This window comes from Anguilla anguilla, chromosome 2, assembly GCF_013347855.1.
Source record: "Anguilla anguilla isolate fAngAng1 chromosome 2, fAngAng1.pri, whole genome shotgun sequence".
Lineage (NCBI taxonomy): Eukaryota > Metazoa > Chordata > Actinopteri > Anguilliformes > Anguillidae > Anguilla > Anguilla anguilla.
In genome coordinates, this window is record NC_049202.1 from 64850453 (window position 1) to 64873907 (window position 23455).

The following is a 23455-nucleotide window of genomic DNA, read 5'->3' on the forward strand; positions in this document are numbered from 1 at the left end:
GCTCCACGCTGCTGCCCTACGGCGTTGATGTCACACACGCGTCTCTCTTATGCAAAGAGGCAACGTCAACCCACAGCCAGTCATTCGGCTCAATGAAATCACAGCACTGTACACTCCTGGGCAAAAAAATGGGCCAAGCCCAAAATATTAAGCTTTTAATGGTCTTAACAACAAATCATTGGTCAGGAAATTAGCGAGAATTAATAGATAAAGTAACTTAGTATGGGATAGCTTTTCCCTTTGATTTCTTTAAATGTTTAAGCCTTGTTGGGTAAACTTGCAGACAGCTTTTTACAGAAAGAAGAGTCAATGTTGTTCCATTCAGTGTTGATGGCTTCAAACAGTTGATGAGTAGTTGAAAAATGTTCCCCGGTTAGTTTGTGTTTAATGTGAGACCAAATATTATCTATAGGGTTCAAATCTGGACTCTGACCAGGCTAAAACATGAGCCTGATGGACTTGTTCTCAAGTCACTTTTTGGTGGTCTTTGCAGTGTGGGCAGGAGCATTGTCTTGCTGAAAAATAACATCTGAACATTCCTCTTTAGAAAACAACTTTTCAATTGTGGGAAGCGAGCCTTTCTGCAATATTCTCCAGCATTCCAAAGCATTAATTGACTTTTCGCAGTGAAGCAGCTCATCAGTACCAGAAAAGGCTCCCCACACCATGACACCCTTCATTCACTATTGTATTTCTCACCAGATCTTCGAAGACACCTCTCTGGAGCATCACCATGCTACGCAAACTGTGATTCATCATTCCGCACAACTCTGCTGAACCACTCCGAATCAAACTTTCCATATTCTGCCAAAAACTTCATTCTGTCTTTGATGTTTTTCTGAGGCAGCAATGGCTTTTTAACACATCTTCTAGACACAAAACCTGCATTAGATAACCTTCTGGTTATTGTTCTTCTCGAAAGAGTCTTGTTTTCTGAGGTCTTGAATTCTGCTGACAGTTTTTGTAGGCTATTTTTTCTGTCTTTGAGAACTGTAAATTTCAGCAGGTGGTCATCCCTGCATGATGAGGCTTTGGGCCTTCCAGATCCTGTCTTTCTGGCAACATTACCTGTTGTTTCAAAGCGTTGACCTATTCTCTTAATAGCTGATAGAGAAATAGGGATTTCCTCTGCCTTTAGGGTCTTTCAAATTTCAGAATAGCTACAGTTGGCCTGACAAAGACCAGCTATGTGGTTTCTGACAGTAACCCCTGAATGATATTTTGCTTTTTTTGGAGCATATTTTCTAACTCCTTTACCGTGGGACTCACAACACTGCATACTGTAGATCTCTCCCTGCTCTATCAATCCTGGTTCCATGTATGAGCTTGTTAGCCTAGCACTACAGCAACTGGTACAACTAGGCTAATGAACTAATAGTGGTAATCAATCAACATCTTGATAAGTAGAATCAAGTGTATTAGGCTTAATGCTGGGCTAAAACAAAAACCTGCACCCACACTGGCCATTTTCAGATAAGATTGAACTCCCCTGTGTTAGAGGTTCAGATACCACAACTTGACAAATTCGATTACTATATTGTCTACTCTGTGTAGCCTACATATGAGGATATTCTTTTCACAGCAAGCAGTCAAGTTGAAGAAATATTGGACAGGCAGTAGGCTACAGTAGGACAATGTTAGCAAACATGCACAATCTCATTCAAAGAGAAATATCGATTATATTATATTTAGACTACGTAGCCTATGGCAACAGGACTTTTTTTTAAAAAAAAAATTTTACTCATGCTACGACTAAATACTACATCTGTTGGTTCTTACTGTGGGTGGGTTGCAATAAGTTCCTGTTAAAAAAAAACAACAACGAAAAAAAAAAAACCCCCAAACAAGCAGTGTTAAACGAACTGCTTCAAACAAGGTATTTAAGGCACTCTTTAAGCGGGAGGACGGAGGAGGGGAAACAACGGCGGGAGGAGGTACTGACTGCCTGTTGCTTAACTCCCCCCCCCCCCCCCCCCCCCCGCACCAGCTCGCAAACTCAGACGAGCTGCAAAGACGACAGATGAAAAGGTAACCGCGTTGAATTTGGTAACTGTACTCTGTATTCGACTGTGCTGTTGTCTTTGCCTATGAACTTTCCTGCGTAGGCATCGCCTACTCATATTGCTGCGGCAGTGTATACGAAGACCAATTTCTGGCTTGGACCCAGAGCTGTGCATACGAACCATATAAGTAAGTTCGATTTTTAAATTTTAATTGTAGCCTATTTATATTAGCGATATGTCATTTTTACAGACTGGATACGGCCGTGTGGGCTATGTGTAAGAATGATTAACTGGTATCATAGTTTACTGCGATCGCCTCTTTTTATTTGGCAGGGTGATGTTATGCAGTCTATTATTTTGTGTTTAAGGATAAACGGGTACAACTTTTTTTGTCTAGATATGCTCGTGCTTAGTTCAAAGAGCTAAACGCAAGTAGGCCTATTTTCATATTCAAGATTATTTAGCTGCGGTCTCTAGGCAGATAACTACTAGACAGAACTGTCCGTTAAATTCCAACAGAGTAGGGTATTTCCGCCAGCCCATGATAGCATCCATTCATAATTTTACTGAGAAATAAATGACTGGGCTATTTTCATCAAGTTTCGTATTAATTAATGGGCATTAGTAGTCTACCTCTATATTTGCGCGATAGATACACAGCTGAATTCAAATATAAATTCGGCAATGCCGTGAACCTGTATTATGACTTGAACGTTTTTAATCTCTTTTTCAACGTTGCCACTAGACAGTAATGCAGTGAAATATTTCTTGTTGTAATATGAAGTTTAGAGAAGTAGCGCATTTATAAAACGTTTTAGCCTTCAGCACCTTTTTGTTTTGTTTATTAATTATTTATTTAAGTTCATCTATATAGCTTTAACACAACTACAGATTTGGGGCATTGTTTCCTGCAATGCATGAAGTAGCCTACACTTAAATCAAAGGTGAGCAGGCTTCAGCAGAGCTGGGATTACAAATGTTGTCGGTCTAACAGATCCTTGGGGGGGGGGGGGGGGGGGGGTTGGGGGGGAGTTTAGGACGATGATCATATCCATACCCCTTAAATTGTGACTTCAGGATGACGTTCAAACCCCTTTTGATAGTGACTTTAGGCTGAGGGTCATAGGCCCTTAGATAGTGACTTTAAAGCCTAAATAAGATTTTTTGAGGAGCAAGTTAGCTTATTTCAACCTTTTCGGTTGATGAACTGCACCTGTTTATTCCCTACCTCAGTGTTAAAGCGAAAAAGGACATAATTAATTTGCCCTGTGACTTAACAAAGTGTATTTAAGAGGCAACGTCCATGGTCTGCCTGCTGTATACTTAATTGTATGTGTCCCATCTAAAGAATTTAGCCAAGAAACAGGTCTGGTGATCAGGCAGCTGGTTTATAAAAGGGGATGACTGGGTCCTGTAGAAGCTATTTCTGAGTTATAATTAGGAATAATGATGTGATTTGAGATGTCACATTCGACATGAAAAGTTGGGTTCACTGGAAAAAATGAATTAAACATGGCAGCTAAGGAAATTCCCAAATGGGAATGTGAAAAAATGAATTCATTCAATGCCACATTTTGAAAAGGCTTATTTAGTGTATCATGTGTTATTTATTGATCACCAAAATATATGATTTTAGTGGTAACGGCATGAAGAAATGTTATTTTTCAAAATGAACGTTGCCATAACATGAACATTGGGCAAGGCTAGATGAAATAAAATTTAAAAAGACAAATTTGTCTAATTAATCATTGGAAATATTTCAGCATTAGCCCGTGTGAAATACAATGAAAAGGGAACAGATTGTAGGCTGCCTCAGTATAGTTACCGACAGTATAGCCCTTGGGGTGATTTAGTACAGTGCTCGTAATTCAGGCGCACAAGGAAGCTGAGATTAGATAAAACGCTTGAATCATTGGCTAATATCAATCACATGCAGCTGGGGAGGTCCAGTAGTCCTTGCTAGCTTGCACGAGAGTGCAGGTGTGGACTTGTTTTTAGCATGCTGCACTCATGAGAAAGTCAAATTGTCGTTAATATTTAAATGAAGGCCTAGGATAATTCAGTAGATCCCTTCATATGGGAGTTTACTTGTGCACATATTGTATTGTTTTCTCCACAGAGCTCTGTGAGTGTCATTTGTTTTTGTGTTGTTGTTTTTTTTTCGTTTAGCCTATTTGTTAGAGCTGTGTTTGTGAGGAAGACATTGCATTTATTTGTTGGTCAGTTAAGGTGACAAATGGAGACTGAAGCGAGGTCATGGTCTCAGTAGTTGTATTCCAAGCTTTACCCCTGTAGCAGCGATGCCCAAAACTCACTGTTGACCTTTTATATTACTGTTGACTTTCAATATTTAAAGGTGTGTATTCCCCCTCAGCATTATCTGAGGGGGAATACACTCCTTTCAGTCCAGAAACTATATCCAAATGCAGTGTTTTAGACATTGCATGTATGCACATCTACCTCTAGACGCAGGTGGGAAATACAGGATTGGATATAATAAATCCTGGCTTTAACCTATTAGTCCTCGTTCTGTCTTCATATTATGCACCCCGTGACTACAGGGTCAAAAGTGACCCACCCATGCCAGACCCACCGTGATAAAGCCTCTTCATTGAATTTTAAACCCTAAATAAATATTTGTCATACTCATATAGAAGCAACCGGTCAATAAATCAATAAATTGGTGAATAAATCTTTTTTCTAATTCACAGTCCAGATATACTGAATTTCCTCAGTCTACGCCACTTGTTTTTACTGCAGAACATCAGAATTGATTTTTTTGCTGTATACACTCAACTTTGATTATGACTTCTGATTTTATAACTGCAGGGTTAAAAAAGACTCATGAGACAGTATTTGTACCGTGATGGTGTGTCTCTTTTATGAATATATTAATATTTAATAAAATTTGAATATTTTAAATTTCAGGGGTTTTCACTGCTGATAAACTCAGGATAGGGTCATTTTTGACCCTGAAGACAACAGGAGGGTTTTAAAAATTCAGCTGTTACATTTTGTAACAGCAAACACAATTTTTTATGATCAGATTGCTTGCTGGAAAATGTGGGGAAAAACACTTTTTATTATATTGAGTGCTAAGGGACAAAACTGAATTAATCCAAGCCGTAGGCTAGTTGTTTCAATGTTGTCGTTCACCAGTGTGGCTTGATTTTTCATGGTGATACTTATGCTGTTGATTGCTTCTATTGCAGGACAGTTTTAGGCTGGGGATCAGTCAACTTTTTTTTAGATGGTATGATTAGACAGCGTAATCGTGTTTTTGAAGAAAAAGGAAAAAACTGACACTAGCTTTTAATTGTGGGTCAAAGGTTAGGGACGCATGTTGGATGAATCTGGCTAAAGCGTTTCAGTGACTCATGTTGAATCAGGCTGGTAAGGGTTTAAGCTGGAAGGGTTAAAATACTGACCAGAATGTATTTGAAAGAAATGGTGTGAAAGCCACACACGGCACACTGCAGCACATACTCACAGCATCGCGGAGGTTGGGTTCTATATATCTCCACCCGGCATGCTTTTGTGAAACGAGGTTATTTTAAAAAGACGTTTCTGCTCTGTATGGGAATTTGTTACTTCCTTGTTCTCTCATCTCAAATGATAACTTTAGGCTTAGGCTTACGTTCTGCAACCACCACTCTTATTTCAATTGTAGGGTTCAGACCGTTTCTGTGGAAAGTCACCGCATGTATGGTCAGTAAATACGTCAGTAAATATGTCAATGCTGTTTATATTATCTGGGAAGTAACAGCATGAATGTAAATTAAAATTAAATTGTTAATGTATGCACGCACTTAAACAACATGTGGATTACGGTTTTGTGTTGGGGGTAAATGAGCGTGTAAGTTCCTGCATTATTACTGTGCAAATGGCAAATGTTTATAATTCATTGTTAAGTTGATTTTTTTCCCAAATGAATATCCACATCCTTGCGTCACCTAAACATATAGGCCTACAGTATGCTTTTTTGTTTTTCCTTGATTGTTGTTGTTGTTGATGTTTTTGGAAAGGCCCTGTAGATGAAGTAAGCCATATGAACAGGAAGTGGTCTTTTTCTGTACATGTCACATTTGGATTCATTTGAGTGGCGTAAGCTGTAGCTCATTGATTTGTGTGCTCAGCTGCTGCATTTATGACAAAAGTCTTAGAAAGCTTGCATTCAACATACTGGAAATTTAAGTATCCATCCTCTTATGAATGGCTGTTACATACTTTACACATGGCAGTTAGTTTTCTGCTTCATGGTCTTCTTTTACGAACATGGTCCAAAAATGAAAAGTCTTGTCCGGATCCTGTAAATTAGATTCCTGTTATCAGAGTATGTATACGGCCTGTTAAGATAGTGATGAACTTTAAATTTATGGTTGTCCTTTCTACTCTTTGACCTTAGTGTGTTACCAACCCTACGGTTGTTGTTTTTTTTTTTCTTTCCAATGTAACGCTTCTAAGTGCAGTGAAAGTTCTGCACTTTTGCTTTTTGGTACATTGACCAGTAAACAAAGAGAAGTGTGTTTATGTACAAAAATGAAAATGAATAATTTATCCGGCTAATAATCAGCTCAGGCTTTAACACAACTGTTGAACTAAAAAAATACTTTAAGCAAGCTAGACCAAGATTTGAGCAAACTGGCAAATTGAGAAATGATGCTAAAACCTGCTTGAATGTACTGGACAGTTGAATAGCCTCCATTACTGTCATATTGCCAACTAGGGTGTAGTTAGACTCCAGGTAAAACCTGAGCTACAGTATATTGGGGTTAACCTAGTCATGTTTCTCAACCTCAATTTCCCAGCCCAGCCAGTGGGTAGTCAGTGTGCTTCACAGCAGAGAAGGCAATGTTTCACGTCCTAGTATTTGAAATATAATTTTTCATATCAATATCTGCGGAGTAGGGTTGCTGGAACACTTATAATGTCTCTGATGCCTTAAGATCAGACTGCATAGTGCATAGCATATCTCTTTGATTTTCTTTAGCCAATCAGGGGGGTTGAATCAAAGAGAATGTTAAAAGATCCGGTCCGGTTCATATTAGCTTCTCTCAGTCTGCAGTGGGTTGGATAAAGAGCAAATAATTAATCTGCTTCTTCCTTTGCTTTGTAGGCTAATTGTTGTAATAATTTCAGGTGTGGAGTGTCTTCTTAACTAGTGCTTTCGCCACCATTCTGCTGTGCATAAGCTTGTATTTATCTTCAGTAAGCCATCATGTTTCCTTCTTCTCATGATCTGTGAATTCTTTTTTATTAATTTATTTTTCACTTCTGAAAACCCAGCATGAGAACAAGTGACCTGTTCTTTTAGTTCTCTCAGACAACAACAGCAATTCCAGTGTTTTCTGGATGTTTGGACACAGGTAGAACATTTGGAAAATTTTACTGTTTTTTATTTTATCTGTTCCTTCTGATTTTTCTCTGGGTCAATATAAAAGTTCCAGGAAACTGGATTCAAATTGTGATTATATTCCCCAGAAATGACAATTGATTGCCTTCTTAATGTTTCTTTCAGGCTTTTACACAATGACAAACACACATTAGATTGTAATATTTGATTATCGTTACCTGCTCAGCAGAGAAGGACAGGGTGGGCGTGTATCCTTCGTTCATTAATATTCACATTCATAAGATGTGTCGTACGTAAACCAATTGTCGTCGCTAGGTTAGAGCAGGTTGTCCAATGCAGAAACATTAGACTATCCGACAGCACGAAACAAAGCAACATCAGCTAGGCTTTACTGTCGTATAGTTAAACCTACAGATCGTTCGTGTGTAATACTGCCCACTAACATTAGACTCAACTGCAGAATCAAACTCCAGGCATTACTCCCGAATAAAGAAAGGCTTTAATTCCTCATATCCAAGCGTGAAAGCCATTTATATGTCACTCGCTGACGGAAGGGCTACTTGCCGATCCATCGCTGATCGTCTGTGACCACCGGGAGCGTCACTAGCAGCAACAGTTGAAAAGGAGGGAGGGAAAGCTCTGCACTGTGTACCAGCACTAGCTTTTTATCAAAGCCAACTTGTTTTTGTTAGTAAGTGGTGAAGTTCTCCTCGTGAAAATGGCCACTACAAATATTAACAGACGAGGTTATTGTAATAGTACAGCGCCTGTGGGCCTCCAGAAATTAAACCCATTTCTTGTGGGTCTGTTCATTTTTTGGAAAAGAAAAAAAACCATATTGATTTTTCTGCATCCAGAGAAGGCACAGTGCTTGGGTATTTTCAACTTAGATTACCCACACAAAAGTGGCAAGAGCATCATTTACAGAATACAGGTAGAAAGGATTTCACCAGTCGCAGCATTTTGGTGACGTACATTGTACCCAGTTACCCACGCACACTGAAAACCTGGCCTTAAGCCAAGGGGGAAAGCAAGCCAATCTTGGCACAGACTTATCTGTTTTTTTTTTTTTTTTTTTTTTTTCCAAGAATCATTTTAAATATTCTTGGGTCATCAGTGGAAGCAAAAAAGTATTAAAACAGCACATCAACAAATAATTCACAGTTTTCAGATTCCTGGACCTTTAAAGCTTCTCTGTTAGAAATCAACTGTAATTCCCAGAAGGTCACTGGCTTTGTATCACCGCATACTGCATGAATAGTAAATGATTATAGCTTGCTGGTGGGCATTTTTTCAGTGCTTTCTTTTGAATTTTTAAAATGTGGTTTTATACCTAGAAATTAACCGATCACCACGGCTGGCTTTCACTTTTCACCGGCAGATGTGCTAATGCGATTGGCTGACCACTAATTCATTGCTAAGGTTTGACTGACAGTGCATTTATCTATGCTACCTCACTTGTTGGTTTTGCGGTTTCAGCCTTGGTCTATTCTACCTCTTCTTTATTCCCTTATTTTCCTGTTCTCCTGTTTTTTTATAAGGTTTCTTTATTACCGCATCTCACCAAGACAATACAAGGAAAAGGAACTGAATCTATACGAATGACATTATGTGACCCCTGCTAGAGGTGACAACACACTGGAGCTGATTCTGTTCAATGATTCCCTCACTGGAGTTGATTATGTCCCATGATTCTCACACTGGAGCTGATTCTGTTCAATTATTCTCACACTGGAGTTGATTATGTCCCATGATTCTCACACTGGAGCTGATTCTGTTCACTGATTCTCACACTGGAGTTGATTATGTCCCATGATTCTCACACTGGAGCTGATTCTGTTCACTGATTTTCACACTGGAGCTGATTCTGTTCACTGATTCTCACACGGGAGCTGATTGTGTTCACTGATTCTCATATTGGAGCTAATTCTGTCCCCTTATCCTCACACTGGAGCTGATTCTGTCCCCTGCTTCTGACGGATAGGCATACGGTATGTTGGACATCTAAAGGCCTCTCCAGAGGCATCGTTGCGAAAGGAAAGCTCTAAACATTTATCTGGAGGAGTGAAGGGACATTCACACTGATAAATGCTGACTCATAAAACACTGGTAGCCAGCTACTGAGTTCAGTGCAAAAAAATGTTTGTCCCTTTAAGAGATGAGGTCAGAGATGTTAACACTCAATGTGGCTGAGGCTGCAAGGTTTAAAAAAAGAGAAAAGCTGAAGTAGTGACAGAAGATAATGTAAGCAGGGCCAGAAGATTGTGGCCGTAACGGGCTTCCTGTGCTGTGGCGAGATGACAGTGTTTCCTCTGCATTTATTGGCCTAAGAAGCCTTGTCTCAGGAACTGCAGGCTGGGTGCTGGCAGTGCAGAGTGTGAAATGTGCTGTGGAGTTTGTTGACAGGATTCTATTTCAGTTCAGGCCTAAACATTATCATTGTTGGAAGCCTGCCGGTGATTTGGCGCTGGTAAATACTGCAGTGCGGCTGTGGATATCTGAAAAGAAGACGATCAAACGTTTTTACATGTTTGTGGTTTGAACGTGTTGATAGATATGCGCCACACCACTCAGACACTGAATCATGCTAAAGACCTCAATCATCCTAAAGACTCTTAATATGTGCGGAAAAGCACAAAATTACACGAAATATCACAAAAATGTATTACGAAGTATCAAACGATTGAATAATTCTTTCAAACTCAATAAATTTCCAACTCTCAATCCGATTAATCCTGTCCTGACTCGAATCCTGGCGAACGCTGGCTCAGAGTAGGGCTTAGGTGCTGACTTCGTGTGACAGTGACTGCGGTCGGTCCGGCTTTGCTGCCGTCATCAACTCGACGCGTCGTCTCCCTGTTGCATTTCCCTAGCGCAATAATCGTGCATCAGACACATCGCATATCCTCCGCTACGTTGGAAATGTACAACTCTGGTCTTCAAGAGACCCCCGCAATGCATTGAGATGTTGGCTGTGAAAATTGAAACGCGTGATAGAAGTGGCAGAAGTAAATGGCGGTTTATGTTCCAAGTCACGTGAGTAGCGGTCGCCTGAGTGGCATGCACGGTCGTTGGGACTCTCATTCTTTTGTGCAATTAAGCAGATTCTGCTGTAGTTCATTCAGTGTCTTTAATATTGCATGTAAACTTGAAGGCTTTAAAAACTTGAAATGTAGTATGATTCTCAATGAAATTGTACCGATAAATTCATGGACCATTACTTATCGTTTTACAGGGTTTTTTTTGTGTGATTCCCCCTATAGGCAGCTTTTGTAGTTTGAAAGGACCCTTAGATGGCCCGCCTAAGACATTTCAATGCAGGAAAAAATCAGATCTGATTTGTTAATGGTGTGCAGTCGGAACACCTGCAGTTGGATACAATGAAACCATCCTATAAGCCCTGTAAGCTAAAATATGAGCTTGTAAAATAGCCAGAGTGTGAGCTTCTAAACATAGTTCTCATTTTGTTGGTAGTCTTATTTTTTTAAGTGCATGTAGCTAACTGTAGCTTAACTGTAGGCTTAAACATTTTTCCTGGTTGCCAGCTTGTATGAGAATCCAGTTTGATGACAGACAAAGTTAATTCAAAGATTCAGTTTTGGAGATAAAAGTTTATACTGAGAATGACTGCATGTGACTTAAAGGCGGGTAATGGAAGAATTCAGAAGAAGAACCATTAATATAGCTGTGCAAACATTAAAGGCCTTGAAATGCGTGTGTTTGCTGGTTACAGAGCACGCTCACTGATGTGACGCATGCAACGACATGTTGACCAGCATTCCAAAATGTTCCCTTTGCTCCCAAAATGTTTGGTTCAGAGTCTGGTGCAAAAACAGCCCAACACTATGTGAGAAAAACACCAGAACAAGTTTGGGATTATGAAATTGTTTATCATGTACAGTAATATGATCAGGTAATACTCCTTATGTTTGTATAGAAAAGGTGTGCTCAAAAGGTGAGGAATTATAACTATATCATACTGTAGTTTTGGCAAGGATGAATTCTGTGGTGTCTCTCACCTTTATTTGTCCTCTTTGTGTTTGATTAATTTACACCGAGGGATGTGCTACAAGGACTTATCCCATAAAACCCAGGGTAAGTGTTTGGTTGGGCTATTAAAGATGTTTAATGAGCTCATGTGTACATTTTCACTTGACACCAGGTCTGGCACGAGTGCTCATATAATTCAGATGAATGCATTTATTGCAAGTCACTCTTGCTACACGAGGCCTGCAAAATGAATGGTTGTTGGTTGTTCTACTGCTTTCTTTGAGAGAGTTCTGTCAAAACCATATTGACTTTTACCTCTAAAAACATCAAACTAATTTCAAGATACGAGGAGCAGATAGATTATTATCTCTTACGGTTGGAAAGATGAAAGCGTATTGTGAACACTAGTGTAAGAGAAAGTAGCTAGTGTTGGAGTGTGGAGAATCAAGGTCACAGGTGTGTGTGTGTGTGTGTGTGTGTGTAGGCGGGTGGGTGTGCGCGTGTGATGTAGATCCAGAGAAGAAAGCGAAACGGCCGCGCATTTTGCCGAGTGTGCGCGGCAAACGGCGGAATGCACAAGTGCACCAGATACCGCCGTTCCTCTGCATGCCCCGAAACGCGTCATCTCCCGAAACCGTCTGCGCCCGTCGGCGTTTTGGAGGGAGCGGCGGCGGCCCTGCAAAAGAGCGGCGGTGGCCCTTGCAAAAAGTGCAGCCTTGCGCTCTGCTCTCTGCGCGGCACGCGAGCCTTTGTGCCTCTCTGTGGCCGCGACTTACGCCTCCCAGGTGTTTTCACACTTGGCTCGTTTGGCTCGAGTCCGAAATTCGACTGCACGCCCCCACCCCGCCCCCTGCCCCTGCTGGTCTGCTTCCACACTGTGTTACTGTTGACCCAAACCACGCTACATTTGTGTAACACTTTCACTGACATCATGAGTACTACCAGCAGCTGTGTACTGCCATCACCAAGCAACAGTGTTTGGAGAGGAACACGCCGAATTCGACTGTGTGTTTTTATGTGTGGCTTATCAGCTTGACATGAGAAGTAAAAACCTAAGACAATGCGCACTTTTTGTTTTTGGCTATGTTTTTTTTTTTTTTTTTTGGTGTCACTACCAAATTTGCCAAAATAATGAACAACCCGTGCGCCTGTGTTTCTCGCGTGTCATGCTGCAGATGCATCGAATGAGAGCTTGCTTGCATTATGAAGTTTCTGAGAAGACGCAATGAGAGGTGCATTGGCTGATACACTTGCAGTAAATTATCATTCACATGCATCTGCAAGGTCAGCTCTTCACTAGACCTGCTGCTGGCAGGTTTCCGGATTAGATTTTTTAAAATGGTTTTGTAAAACCACACACACACTGTATTCATTTCACACACATTTTTTTATGGGTGGGCATTGTCACTGTGAAAATTCATGATCAAATACATAGAATGGACCTAACCCTAGCTCTATTGAATACCAGTAAACATGCTGGGCCTCATTCATGGAACACACGTACGATCAGATTTGATTGTTATCCTTGCTTATGAACAATTTGCCATTTGTAATTTTTTTTGCTTGCCTGAATTTGTTCTTTAGCATGATAAATATGTGTGTGTGTGTTTTGAAGCACACATAAAGGTATCTAAGCAGAAGATGCTTTAGAATGCTTTATTTTTTATATATTTTAAGTTGTTACGTACCTCATTAACAACAAAATGTTTATCAGTTGTACACTTATATTAATATTGTAATAATATTGAATTATTGATATTAGGCTATTTATTTTATGTAATCTATTTGACTACCCTCAAGTTTCAACCCACCCTTATTTTTCTTTAGTTTAAAATTTTGATTTAAATTTTAATTTAGTTGTAGGCTAGTTAGCATTAAGAGCATGGTTGCTAGTTTTGGTTTAGTTTTTCATATTAAAAAAAGCGTTTTTTTCTAATTCTATGATCATGTCTTTTCACAACTAGTTTTCATCTTCATTTTACTTTACAATAAAAACCTTATTGGAAACACATGTAAATCACTGTGTTTATATGATAATGGTGATTGAGGATTATGACTGATAATTATATAGGCTAAGCGACCCACAAGCACGCAGCCAAACCCAGCAATGGCGCATTTACTGCTTTTGATTGCTGGACTGATCATGCCTCGGGGAGAGAGAAACTGCGCAGATATGTTTGCTTATGTTTGCATACAGCCCTGAAGTCTGCTTGCCTTTCATGGGACTGCTGGGGCGTTCCCTTACTCAACAGGAACAGGCGCGCACATCTAACATTTAAACAATTGCCATTTGTCAGCCGATTTACCTTGGATATGCAAAAAATATATAAAGTCTGTGCATGTTTCGTGAATCCCATTTAGAATTTTCGTAGGAAATTTTATGAAGAACAAAAGTATAAAAGAATAATTTATGAAGGGTTTTGTGAGTGAGGATTAAGTTTAAAAGTCTATTGAGAGCCATACAATGCATGCAATCCATTGCTTTGTAGCACAAACTGAGGTACTTAATAAAATATTAAATAAAAGTTGAGTCAGTATTTTCTTGTTTTCAAATCCCAGGAGTGTGTGGATGCAGCCGTGGTCTTCCGTGTGCTGGGAGCGGATGTGTGGGAATTAGAGCGACACCGAATGGCTTCTCCCCAATCAGAAAGATGGCTTTCCATCACTTGTGTGATACACTCAGGCCCTTTATCACCTGACAGATCACGTATCATATCAAATCAAATCAAATGCAATTTATATAGCACATTTCATACAGGAAGCAACTCAATGTGCTTTGCACAAGCTGTCCAGATACAACAGATTAAAAAACTGGCAACCACAAAAAAAATCATTCAATGAAGGAAGTAGCACTGAACACCATAAAATAAAAATAAAACCAATTAATCAATCAAAAGCGGCACTGAAAAGAAATGTGTTCCTTTTTTTTTTTCTTGAAGGCCTTTGGTGTTTCACTCTTTCTGAGTTCAGCTGGCCAGTCATTTCAGAGGCAGCGTGCATAGGACCTGAAAGCTGCTTGCCCTACCGTTCTAGTTCTAGGCTCAGACTGCCAGTAATTGTTGAACAGCGTGTCGCAAATTCGCTCCTCGCGACCGGCTAGCGACCTTGAACACCGCTCCCTGGCACATTTGTTTGGAGTTGGCGAGTGTCTACTGCTTGTGCAGTGCAATCCACACACCAGGTCACCGGTGCCTTTAGAAAACACATGCCACCACATTGGATTACAACACCTAGTGAGGGGGAATTTAAGGAAATGTACACAATGTATAGAAGGGTTCAGGTACTGGGGATTTCCACTGTGTGGAGGTGCCGTTGATGGGACCCACGTTAACATCATTGCCCCATCGGAGAACCAAGCAGAGTGCTATAATGCTGTATCATTGTACAGGCCGTAGTCGATGTCTAAGTTGAAATTCCGGGAGCAGGGAGAGTGGTTGGTCGGGGAGATTGCATGATGCACATGTGATCCTTCCCTGTATCAGAGGGGCCAGAGTGGCACCCTCTTTGCCTGGGTTGTATTTGCAGGTGTACGCAGTGCTGAATGGAACGTGATCTTATCGGTGTTTCATGACAGGCTCGACGCAGCCAAGATCCCTCTCCTGAGTCCCCTTCAGAAATACCATTCCTCGCATTTCAGTGTTGCCACTTTCCCGTTCTCACCAGATGCCTGTGTCTCATGCAAACAGTATTGAAGCACTAGTCATAGTATAAGGAAGGGGTATTTGAGTGTGCGTGCATGTGAATGTGCGTGCTTGTGTTACAGAATTTCACTGTTCTTTCTAGCAAAGATCAATTAAGCAAAACACAAAAGGCATGCAGAAGCAAATATGGTAGGCTGCTCACATACTGGTGCGATGGAGCAGTGCATCGTCTGTCTGCTTTGTGTTGAACTCCCTCCCTCCGTTGCGGAACTAAGCACTTACAGATCGTTCTTTCCTCTTCTTCTCTCTTACGTCTTTACAGCGATGTGACATTTTACAGCGAAACAACAACAGAAACAATATGTGCCAGCCACAGAGTAGTCTGTGTTCTGTTTTTACGTGACTCCAACCATGACTACCGGGGCTTGGCCTCTGGATAGGGGTCTGGCCGACTATGATGTGGTCGGCTCAGGCCTTCTGGTATTATTTTTATTATTATTATTATTATTATTATTACAGTTTTTAATATTGGCATATAAATGGGAAATATATTTTGTTTTGAGGGGGAAAATAAATATTAAAATATTTTGTATAGTCTCACGTTTTATTTTAATCTCACAAGCAATGGATCTTAGAGAGGCTTGTGAGGGACTTGTTCTTCTGTCACAATAAAATTAGCAGCCTGCTGTGACTTCAACGCTTTTTTTTTTAAAAGTGAAAGAAATGACGTGGTATGAATGGCAGCAATGCAGCCAAACAACCCCCCCCCCCCCCCCCCAGAATTCATTTTTATCAAACCTGTCTCTTGCAGCTCCGTTTCAGTTGCACTAACGCCTCGAGTCACGAAATTACGAACGCGCCCTACTTCGCCAGAGCCTAGACTTACCCCGAGCATTTGGCTGCGCAAACAGAGCCGCTGTTTGCCAACAGAATCACGCATAAAGTGCAGCTTAGAAACATACACAGAGTTACAGTGACTCTAAACATTCATAAACGTTCGTTTGACCTAGCCATATATGGTGTTCTTACATGTTAACTACGGTGGTGGGTATCCAGCGTGCTCTTGAGTTACTGCTGCCTGTCCTAGTGATGGAGAAGCTCATTAATTGCGCAATTGCGGGTCATTGCCCTGTCTGCTGTAAACGATGAGTCACACATTAATGACATTGTTATGTGTTCATCCTGTGCTCTCGTGCAGGTTTAGAATGAAGAAATTGTTTGCTTTTCAGTTCACCAAATGACAAAGCAAAGTCACCAAAGCTGTGCTCTTCGCAAATGTCTTCAGCATTATCTTATTAATATCATATTAATTCAACTCATTCAATGTATGGAAGTGATGTTAATTAGCAGAAAGATCACAGTGGGTTTCTAGGTCAGATTTGCGTTGCCAGTTCCCTGAGTGTGTCCCAGAGGCTAAACGGACAGGAGATGAGGTACTTGCAGTAAGAGAAATTCTTTTAAAATGTTATCCACTGTGGCCTGTGTGGCTTGGGTGATTTAAGTGCTTTCAGGCACTGGCAGCTGATTCAGTGGTTGAGCGTGTCGAACGCAGCCGGGCTCCTCTCTGGAGCGCCCCCTGGTGTCGTGCTGATGGAAGGACAGCAGGGCTCAGCAGGAAGAGGCCAGGAGGGGGCTGTCTGCGAGAGGACTCACTGAAACTGTACCTAGGCTAGGTATGGACTCTGATTCAAGCCTTTAAAAAATCGTCCAGAGGGTAATGTTTGGGGACCAAAACATTTCCCAGTTTCCGTCCAGGTGAAAAGAAATCGAAAGCCGAAAGAGATCATTTCGGTCACTCGCAGGCACCGCGTTTCCCTTTTTTCACTCTGTGTGTTTGCGCTGCCACGCCTTCCACAGATTTGCCGTTGTGCTTGTTGTTATGATTGTTTAACGCAGCAGTCTGACTGTGGTCATGTGACTGTAATTTCAGGACTGTACGTTCAACCCCATGGGCATTTCGCTTGTACAGTACCTTCTACAGGCAATGCAGGTGTAGGCCTGCGAGAATGCTGGGAATCCGTTAGGTGAGGGTGGACCTGTCCTCAAATGTTTGACAGGATGAGTCCCATAAATGTGTCGCCATTTTACAACAGGGTCATCAACCTTCGCCGCTGTCTTGTTGCAGTCAGCGATGCAGGCAATAGTTCTCAGTTAGTCTGAGCGGTTGATTCACTGTGGTTGGGAAGTACAGAAGGAGAGAATAATGACAATTCAATTTAAGCTTTAAAAAAAAAAATCCACTGTAGGCACATTCAATTTTAGTCTGACAGATGAATGCATTCTGGCAGAAACTGTGATTGCTGTTTGTATTCCGGCAAGCGCCAAAATGGCTTCCACTGCTCTGTTCGTATAATTACTCCCTCAAGTCAGGAAGAAGGAGGGCGCAATCCCGGGCATTTTGGGGGTCTTGTAAGAGATGATGCAGATCCTGCCAAAAAAAAAAAAAAACATTTGAATGCATTTCCATTTTAAAAGGTTACAAAAATAGACGTGGCGAATCGTCAGTGAGCTATGATATGATTCCTCACAGTGCATTTTCTGCTGCGTGAAGATAATAATAATGGCGCAAGGCAAACGCAGGCAACTGTATAAAAGGCTGATCAGAATAAAAATGGATAGAGCCAAAATGATTATCTTTCTTTACAAGTGAAGGCTCGAGGCAGGTTACATCAACCTTTCTTCACGGAATTCACCATTGTGTGACTCTGTCTGTGTGACTGTGGGTATACGGTATATTTTAATTTTGCTTCGGTTTCCTCCTGTGCTTTAATTACTGGTACTTAGCCAGCACTCTTATCCAGACTTATGCAAACACAAAAGCTGAAATCGGGGATCAAAGTGCAGAAGTCCTTCGGAAGTGGAAAGGGTCGTCCATAGAGAGACAGCAAATGCAATAGCTGTAGACTTGATTGAGAAGTACTACAGACTAAGATATACAAAAAAAAAAAAATTACGGAAATAAATTTCAGAAATAAATTCAGCTGTTGGGTGCAGTGGGTAGCACTGTCGCCTCACGGCAAGAAGGTCCTGAGTTTGAATCCGGCCTGGGCCTTTCTGTGTGGAGTTTGCATGTTCTGTTCGTGTCCGCGTGGGTTTCCTCTGGGTACTCCGGTTTCCTCCCACAGTCCAGTGACATGCAGGTAGGTTTATTGGAGACTCTAAATTGCCCGTAGGTATGAACGTGTGAGTGAATGGTGTGTGCCCTGCGATAGATTGGTGGCCTGTCCAGGGTGTATCCCCACCTCTCGCCCAATGCACACTGGGATAGGCTCCAGCACCCCTCGTGACCCAGGATAAGCGGGTTTAGATAACGGATAGTTGGATGGAAATTCAGCTGTCAGATCCACCCAGAATAGGACACAACCTAATAATGCAGAAATGGAATAGTAGCAGAGGATGTTCCGAAGATTCTATCTCCTGATCTCACACAGCTCTGGTCTATAGGAAATGCTAGCAAACTGTCTCTTACCCAGGCTTGGCCCCATTTCACTCCCTCTTCTTCTCTCCTCCCTCTCTCTCTCTCTCTCTCTCATATTCTCACTTTCTCTCCCTCCCTCTGTATCTCTCTCTCTTTCACTCTCTCTCTCTCCCTTTCTCTCTCTCTGAAACACAGGTGACTGTGCACCCACCCATCCTTCGCCCTGGTCCCTCTACCTTCGTCATGGAAGCGACCGGAAAGTTTGATTTCACAGCCACAGCAGAGGACGAGCTCAGCTTCCGCAAGGGGGACGTTATCAAGGTACTGCGGTCAAAGGCCTTTGAGAGATTGTAGAAACAGAATGATGAGCAGTGTGACCATGTTCAGTGGTACTTACTACATCAGACTACCGTTTGCCGAATGCAAAGCATTGTGGTACATGCGTGGTATTTATTAGCCTGCTGTTTCCGTCTCTGCTAGATGTACATGGAAGGCCATTTAATGTGGGGTTTATGGAATATCACACCACCGAGAAGGGGAAACGGTGGTGGGCAGGTCTTACTGTTGTTTCTACTTTCATCATACCATAATGTGACAAGATAAAATCTGTTTAATGTGTCTGTCTGTCTGTCTCTCTCTCTCTCTCTCTCAGATTTTGGGTACTAATGATGACTGGTTCAAGGCGGAGCTGCATGGACACGAGGGCTTTGTCCCTAGAAACTACATCAATGTGCGATTTCCCAGGTCCGACTAACTCTCACCCTCTTAGGTGGACTTTCGAGTGCATGTGTTTTTACATCATGCGCGTATTTACAGAAGTGTGTGGGTGTTCTTGTGATTGTGCATGCACTGTACAAGTCTGTTGGCATGTATGTGCCTGTTAATGTACTGTAGGAGTGAGTGTGAGTGTACTGTAGAGGCACGTATGTGTATGGGTCCTGTAGGTGTTGTTATGCTATAATTAACTATAGAGAAGCCTGTCCATGTACGTTTTTTTGAGTCTACTGTAGACGTACGGTTTTATGCCTTGTCCAGCTGGTACCAGGAGAACGCCAGCAGGAGCATGGCGGAGGAGAGCCTGAGCCCTCGGGAGCTGGGGGCCTTCCTGATCCGCGGCAGCCAGAGGTCACCGGGAGATTTCTCCATCTCCGTGCGGTCAGTGTCCAGGGGTCGAACCTGAACCAGACTCGGTCTTCAGCTCTGCCGCATCTCCGTTTCTGGCTCAGTCTAGAATGGGGTGGCTGTCATTATGTTGTAGCCCTCGTTTGTTGACATTATGAACGCATCGTACTGTTCAGAGCTGGAAATGGTTTTGTGTATCCTCCCAGAACAAGCTGTGACATCACAGACGCCCCTGGCTCTGAAAATTCTCAGGCTTCCTCTTGTTCACAGCTCCCCCTGGTGTCCAACTTAGTTTCTGCATCTTCTATTTTCTGGAGCTTGTCTGTGGTTAGGGGTTAGGGACTCAGTTGAAGGCAGTAAAGCTGATGCTTTTGCAAATGCCTGAATGAATGCGTTAACTCTGTGAACCCATGTTCTGCATGAATGCCTGCGTGAATGCGTTAACTCTGTGAACTCTGTGTCCTCAGGCATGACTCCGACGTGCAGCATTTTAAGGTGATGAAGGACGGCAAGGGTCAGTATTACCTGTGGTCGGAGCGGTTCAGCTCCGTGAACAAGCTGGTGGAGTACTACAAGAGCAACTCGGTGTCCAAGCAGACGCAGATCTTCCTCAGCGACGGCGAGCCGCAGCCGGGACAGGTAGGTCTCATCGACTGACCGCCAGGTCACCTGCCCGCCACACCCGCCACTCAGCTGAGGCTACAGGGACACCTGCGGCACAGTGAGTGTGAAGCACTCAGTCCTGCTGCCCCCTCTGACAATGAAGGGCTGTTCTGCTCTTCTATCACGGTCGGTTCCAGTGAAGAATTCCCGCAGTAGAATTCCAGTATTAGAATGTTCGGCACTGAACATTCTAATGCTGATGTAACAGTCACTACTGATAATTGAAAGCAGTGGAGTTCTATAACACTGATTCAAAAATAATAATAATTTCCAAAAAACCTACTCTTCAAAGGGTTAAATGGCACTAATGTTCTGGAGATGAGGCTCAATGTGTTCAGTGAAATACTAATAGCACTAAACATTCTCAGTCCCGCATTACGCTTTTGCGTCTTATTGTACAGTAGTTTAGTATTGCAAAATCCTGTTATTTCCTTATTTCCCCTGTAGGGCACATACTTCTTGTAACATTTAAGCTCAAGTTTGTGCCTGAATTCACTTCTTTCAGGTGGAGAAACAAAACAGCTCCGTCCCCGTTCCCCATAGGCCAGCTGAGCCTGTGCCGCATGCTCAGGTACAGTATGAATATGGCATGCGTCAGTCTTCAGTTCTCATTGGTCGGGAGTCACCAGGAGATCCCACTGCATTAGGAGTAATATGACATGTGACCTGCCTTACTTATCTGTTTGGGCACATGCTCAAGAGTAGTGCTCTTGAAATGCACAAAATTAAACAAAGAATTTTGAATTTCCTGTTTTGAGTCAAGACTGTGACATTCAACAAGTTTCTTTGTGTGTGTGTGTGTGTACATTTCTATAAATTTGTGTGTGTGTGTGTGTGCGTGCATGTGTATGTGCATCTTTGTGCGTGTGTGTGCGTGTGTGTGTGTGTGTGTGTATGTACATGTGCGCGCGCGTGTGTATGTGTGTGTGTGTGTGCGGGTGTGTATCAGAGGCCAGTCCTGCAGGTCAGAGCGCTGTATGACTTCATCGCTGAGGAGGCGGACGAGCTGCCCTTCAGCGCGGGGGACGTGATCGAGGTCCTGGACCGCTCAGACCCGTCCTGGTGGAGAGGCCAGCTGCGGGGCAGGAGCGGCCTGTTCCCCTGCAACTACGTCGCCCCCGTCTGACTGGGCCTCCGGCCGGGAAGGGCCGCCGCCGCCACCGCGGCCTCGTGAGCGACAGATGGCTGTGACTCTGCTGTCACGCTGAGCATGACTTGCCCCGCCCGCAGTCATGCGCGGGGCTCTCAGCATCCCAGCAGCCTTGCACAACGTCTCTAAATGCCAGACATTTCATTTTCTGAAGGGCTGATGTAAGATTTTTTTTGATTTTTTTTTTATTGTTTATGTTTATAATTTGTTTTATGTTCAGTCTTTGACTTTGGGCCAGAATTCAGGTGCCACTCTGCCCTTAACACTGAGTAATTTATTGTCAGCAAGTTTTTTTGTTTTTTTAAGATTCTTGCAAAGTATTTTTTATGGGTCAGTGTAAGAAATGATATAGGCTTCCTTAAATTTGTTTCAGAGTTTAGAGCAGTATGTCATTGTGGTCATACTGAATCAGGGCCACGTAGTGTTCAAATATGTTGTTTCTTGTGGCAGTTGCCTGAAGGAGCGCTGTGGCAGAGCCATGCTAGATTACACTGGGGAAGTACTGAGCTCGATCCTGTCCAATCACATGTGTGCAGTGTGCAGGCTGAACAAAGAAGAGAAGCAGGAACACACAAGCAGCACAGGCGGGGATCGTGCACTCAATGACATAAATGTATTAAAATGTCCTTTTTAATATCGGAAAGCTCGCTAAGAGAAAATCTTGGTTGTCTTAATTGCATATATTGCATATAATTCACATTGCAGTGGGCCTTGTTGTCACCGTTGTGTGCAGATGTCTGCTTTCAGCCCTTTAAGGTGTGCCTGTCACATTATCAGCTCTGTTTCCTGCTTGGGGCCTTCCATGGAATTAAAGCCATTTTGAGGTGTCTGGTATCTGGGCAACCATCGCCATGGTTTATCTGTGAGGTCACAATGGCGATAACTTTTGAAGGATGTGGCATATTGTCTCCTGCCCCAAATGTGTACATGGTTCTGCTCTGAACCACAGACCTCATGGTGATCTGTTCACACTGGCAGTTCAGTAGTGAAGAAATTCACAAACTTTTAGAGCCCATGAACCATAAGTGATTATATACATTTTAATATTCAAATGTAGCCTGACATATGATTGGATGTGCTGTAAAAAATTATATCAAATCACAGCATGTGTACTGTATCTCGTGCTGTGTACATGATAGGCACAGACTGGTTTAAAAGCCAGTGGAAGGTGAATTATATACAGACAGATGGTTGTTTTCGTCTTGTGCATCTCCCCACTCAGCCGTTCCCCACCCATAGATTGGAGACCACAAAAACATTAACCATCCTGCCAAAATAAATGCTAGTAAGCGTAGCTTTGAATTATCCTCAGTGTAAGTTACTCATGTAACAGCTGTTCTGCAACAGCCTGAGAGCTGGGAAAAAAATGTCTTTTGTACTACTGTCTAAATTATGTCAGTCCATTACAGTCTGTGATGATGTTTTATTGGATTAATTCCTATGATTTGTGGTATTATATAAAATGCATTCAGGGATGACAGTCCATTCGTGATTTTTTTAAACTGTTATTTTTATTCTTATTTTCTACGAAATGTGTGTTTTAAAATACATTATATTTTTAAATGAAATGTTTCTTCTGTGCTTTCTTATTTCTTTGTTGTCTTGGTAAAGGCAAAAAGGAGGTTAACCCCTAACCCCTGAGTGGTCATGCAGGGATTCTGGTTCTGGCCCCTGGATTTCCACATGCCACAAAATGTTATAGAAATGCAGGAGTAAGCTTGTGGGAGCCTGAGGAGACCTTTTGAGGGGTAGGTGGTCAAAGAGAAAATTTGGGGGGAAAAATTCGAGAACAACCTAGAAAAACGGCATTGTAACACCCTGTTATTGTTCAGAATGCCTTTTATCAAAATGAATGAATGACAGCAATAATGACAATGCAAGCTTTTTCTTTTTTATCAAATTAAAGTGGCAAGGGTCAGGTGCTCGGGTATCCGGAGATATCCAAATATAATGTAAAAGTGAAATGTAACTAGATGAGGAAGAGTATCTGGAAACTGCGGTAATTCGGATAAACCAAGGTTCAGATTCAATCCGGCTAACCCCGTAAATATAAATACGGTCGCGAAGTAGGCTAGACTTGACTGAAACTCTTAACTCCTCCCTGTTCGCCGTATG

General features: G+C 42.1%; 1 protein-coding gene across 2 annotated transcripts; it reads left to right on the plus strand.

The window, feature by feature from the left end:
- Window positions 1-1986: 1986 nt before the first annotated feature.
- On the plus strand, window positions 1987-21488 carry LOC118221935 (GRB2-related adaptor protein 2-like). Of its 2 annotated transcripts, none has more exons than XM_035407384.1 (7): window positions 1987-2028; window positions 18601-18726; window positions 19058-19149; window positions 19441-19560; window positions 19995-20166; window positions 20696-20761; window positions 21140-21488. In XM_035407384.1, the coding sequence occupies exons 2-7, from the start codon at window positions 18649-18651 to the stop codon at window positions 21314-21316; spliced, it is 705 nt and encodes a 234-aa protein (XP_035263275.1). In that variant the 5' UTR covers window positions 1987-2028; window positions 18601-18648; the 3' UTR covers window positions 21317-21488. The 2 variants fall into 2 exon arrangements, with proteins under 2 accessions (XP_035263275.1, XP_035263274.1); XM_035407383.1 differs by lacking the exon at window positions 1987-2028 and adding an exon at window positions 2035-2190.
- Window positions 21489-23455: the final 1967 nt, after the last annotated feature.

Bases quoted from the DNA above. Each gene is read 5' to 3' on its own strand.
- LOC118221935 (XM_035407384.1), top strand. From the start codon at position 18,649: ATGGAAGCGACCGGAAAGTTTGATTTCACAGCCACAGCAGAGGACGAG. The intron at 19,150-19,440 runs GTCCGACTAACT...TGCCTTGTCCAG, and splicing joins ATCAATGTGCGATTTCCCAG to CTGGTACCAGGAGAACGCCA. The intron at 19,561-19,994 runs GTCAGTGTCCAG...CTGTGTCCTCAG, and splicing joins GATTTCTCCATCTCCGTGCG to GCATGACTCCGACGTGCAGC.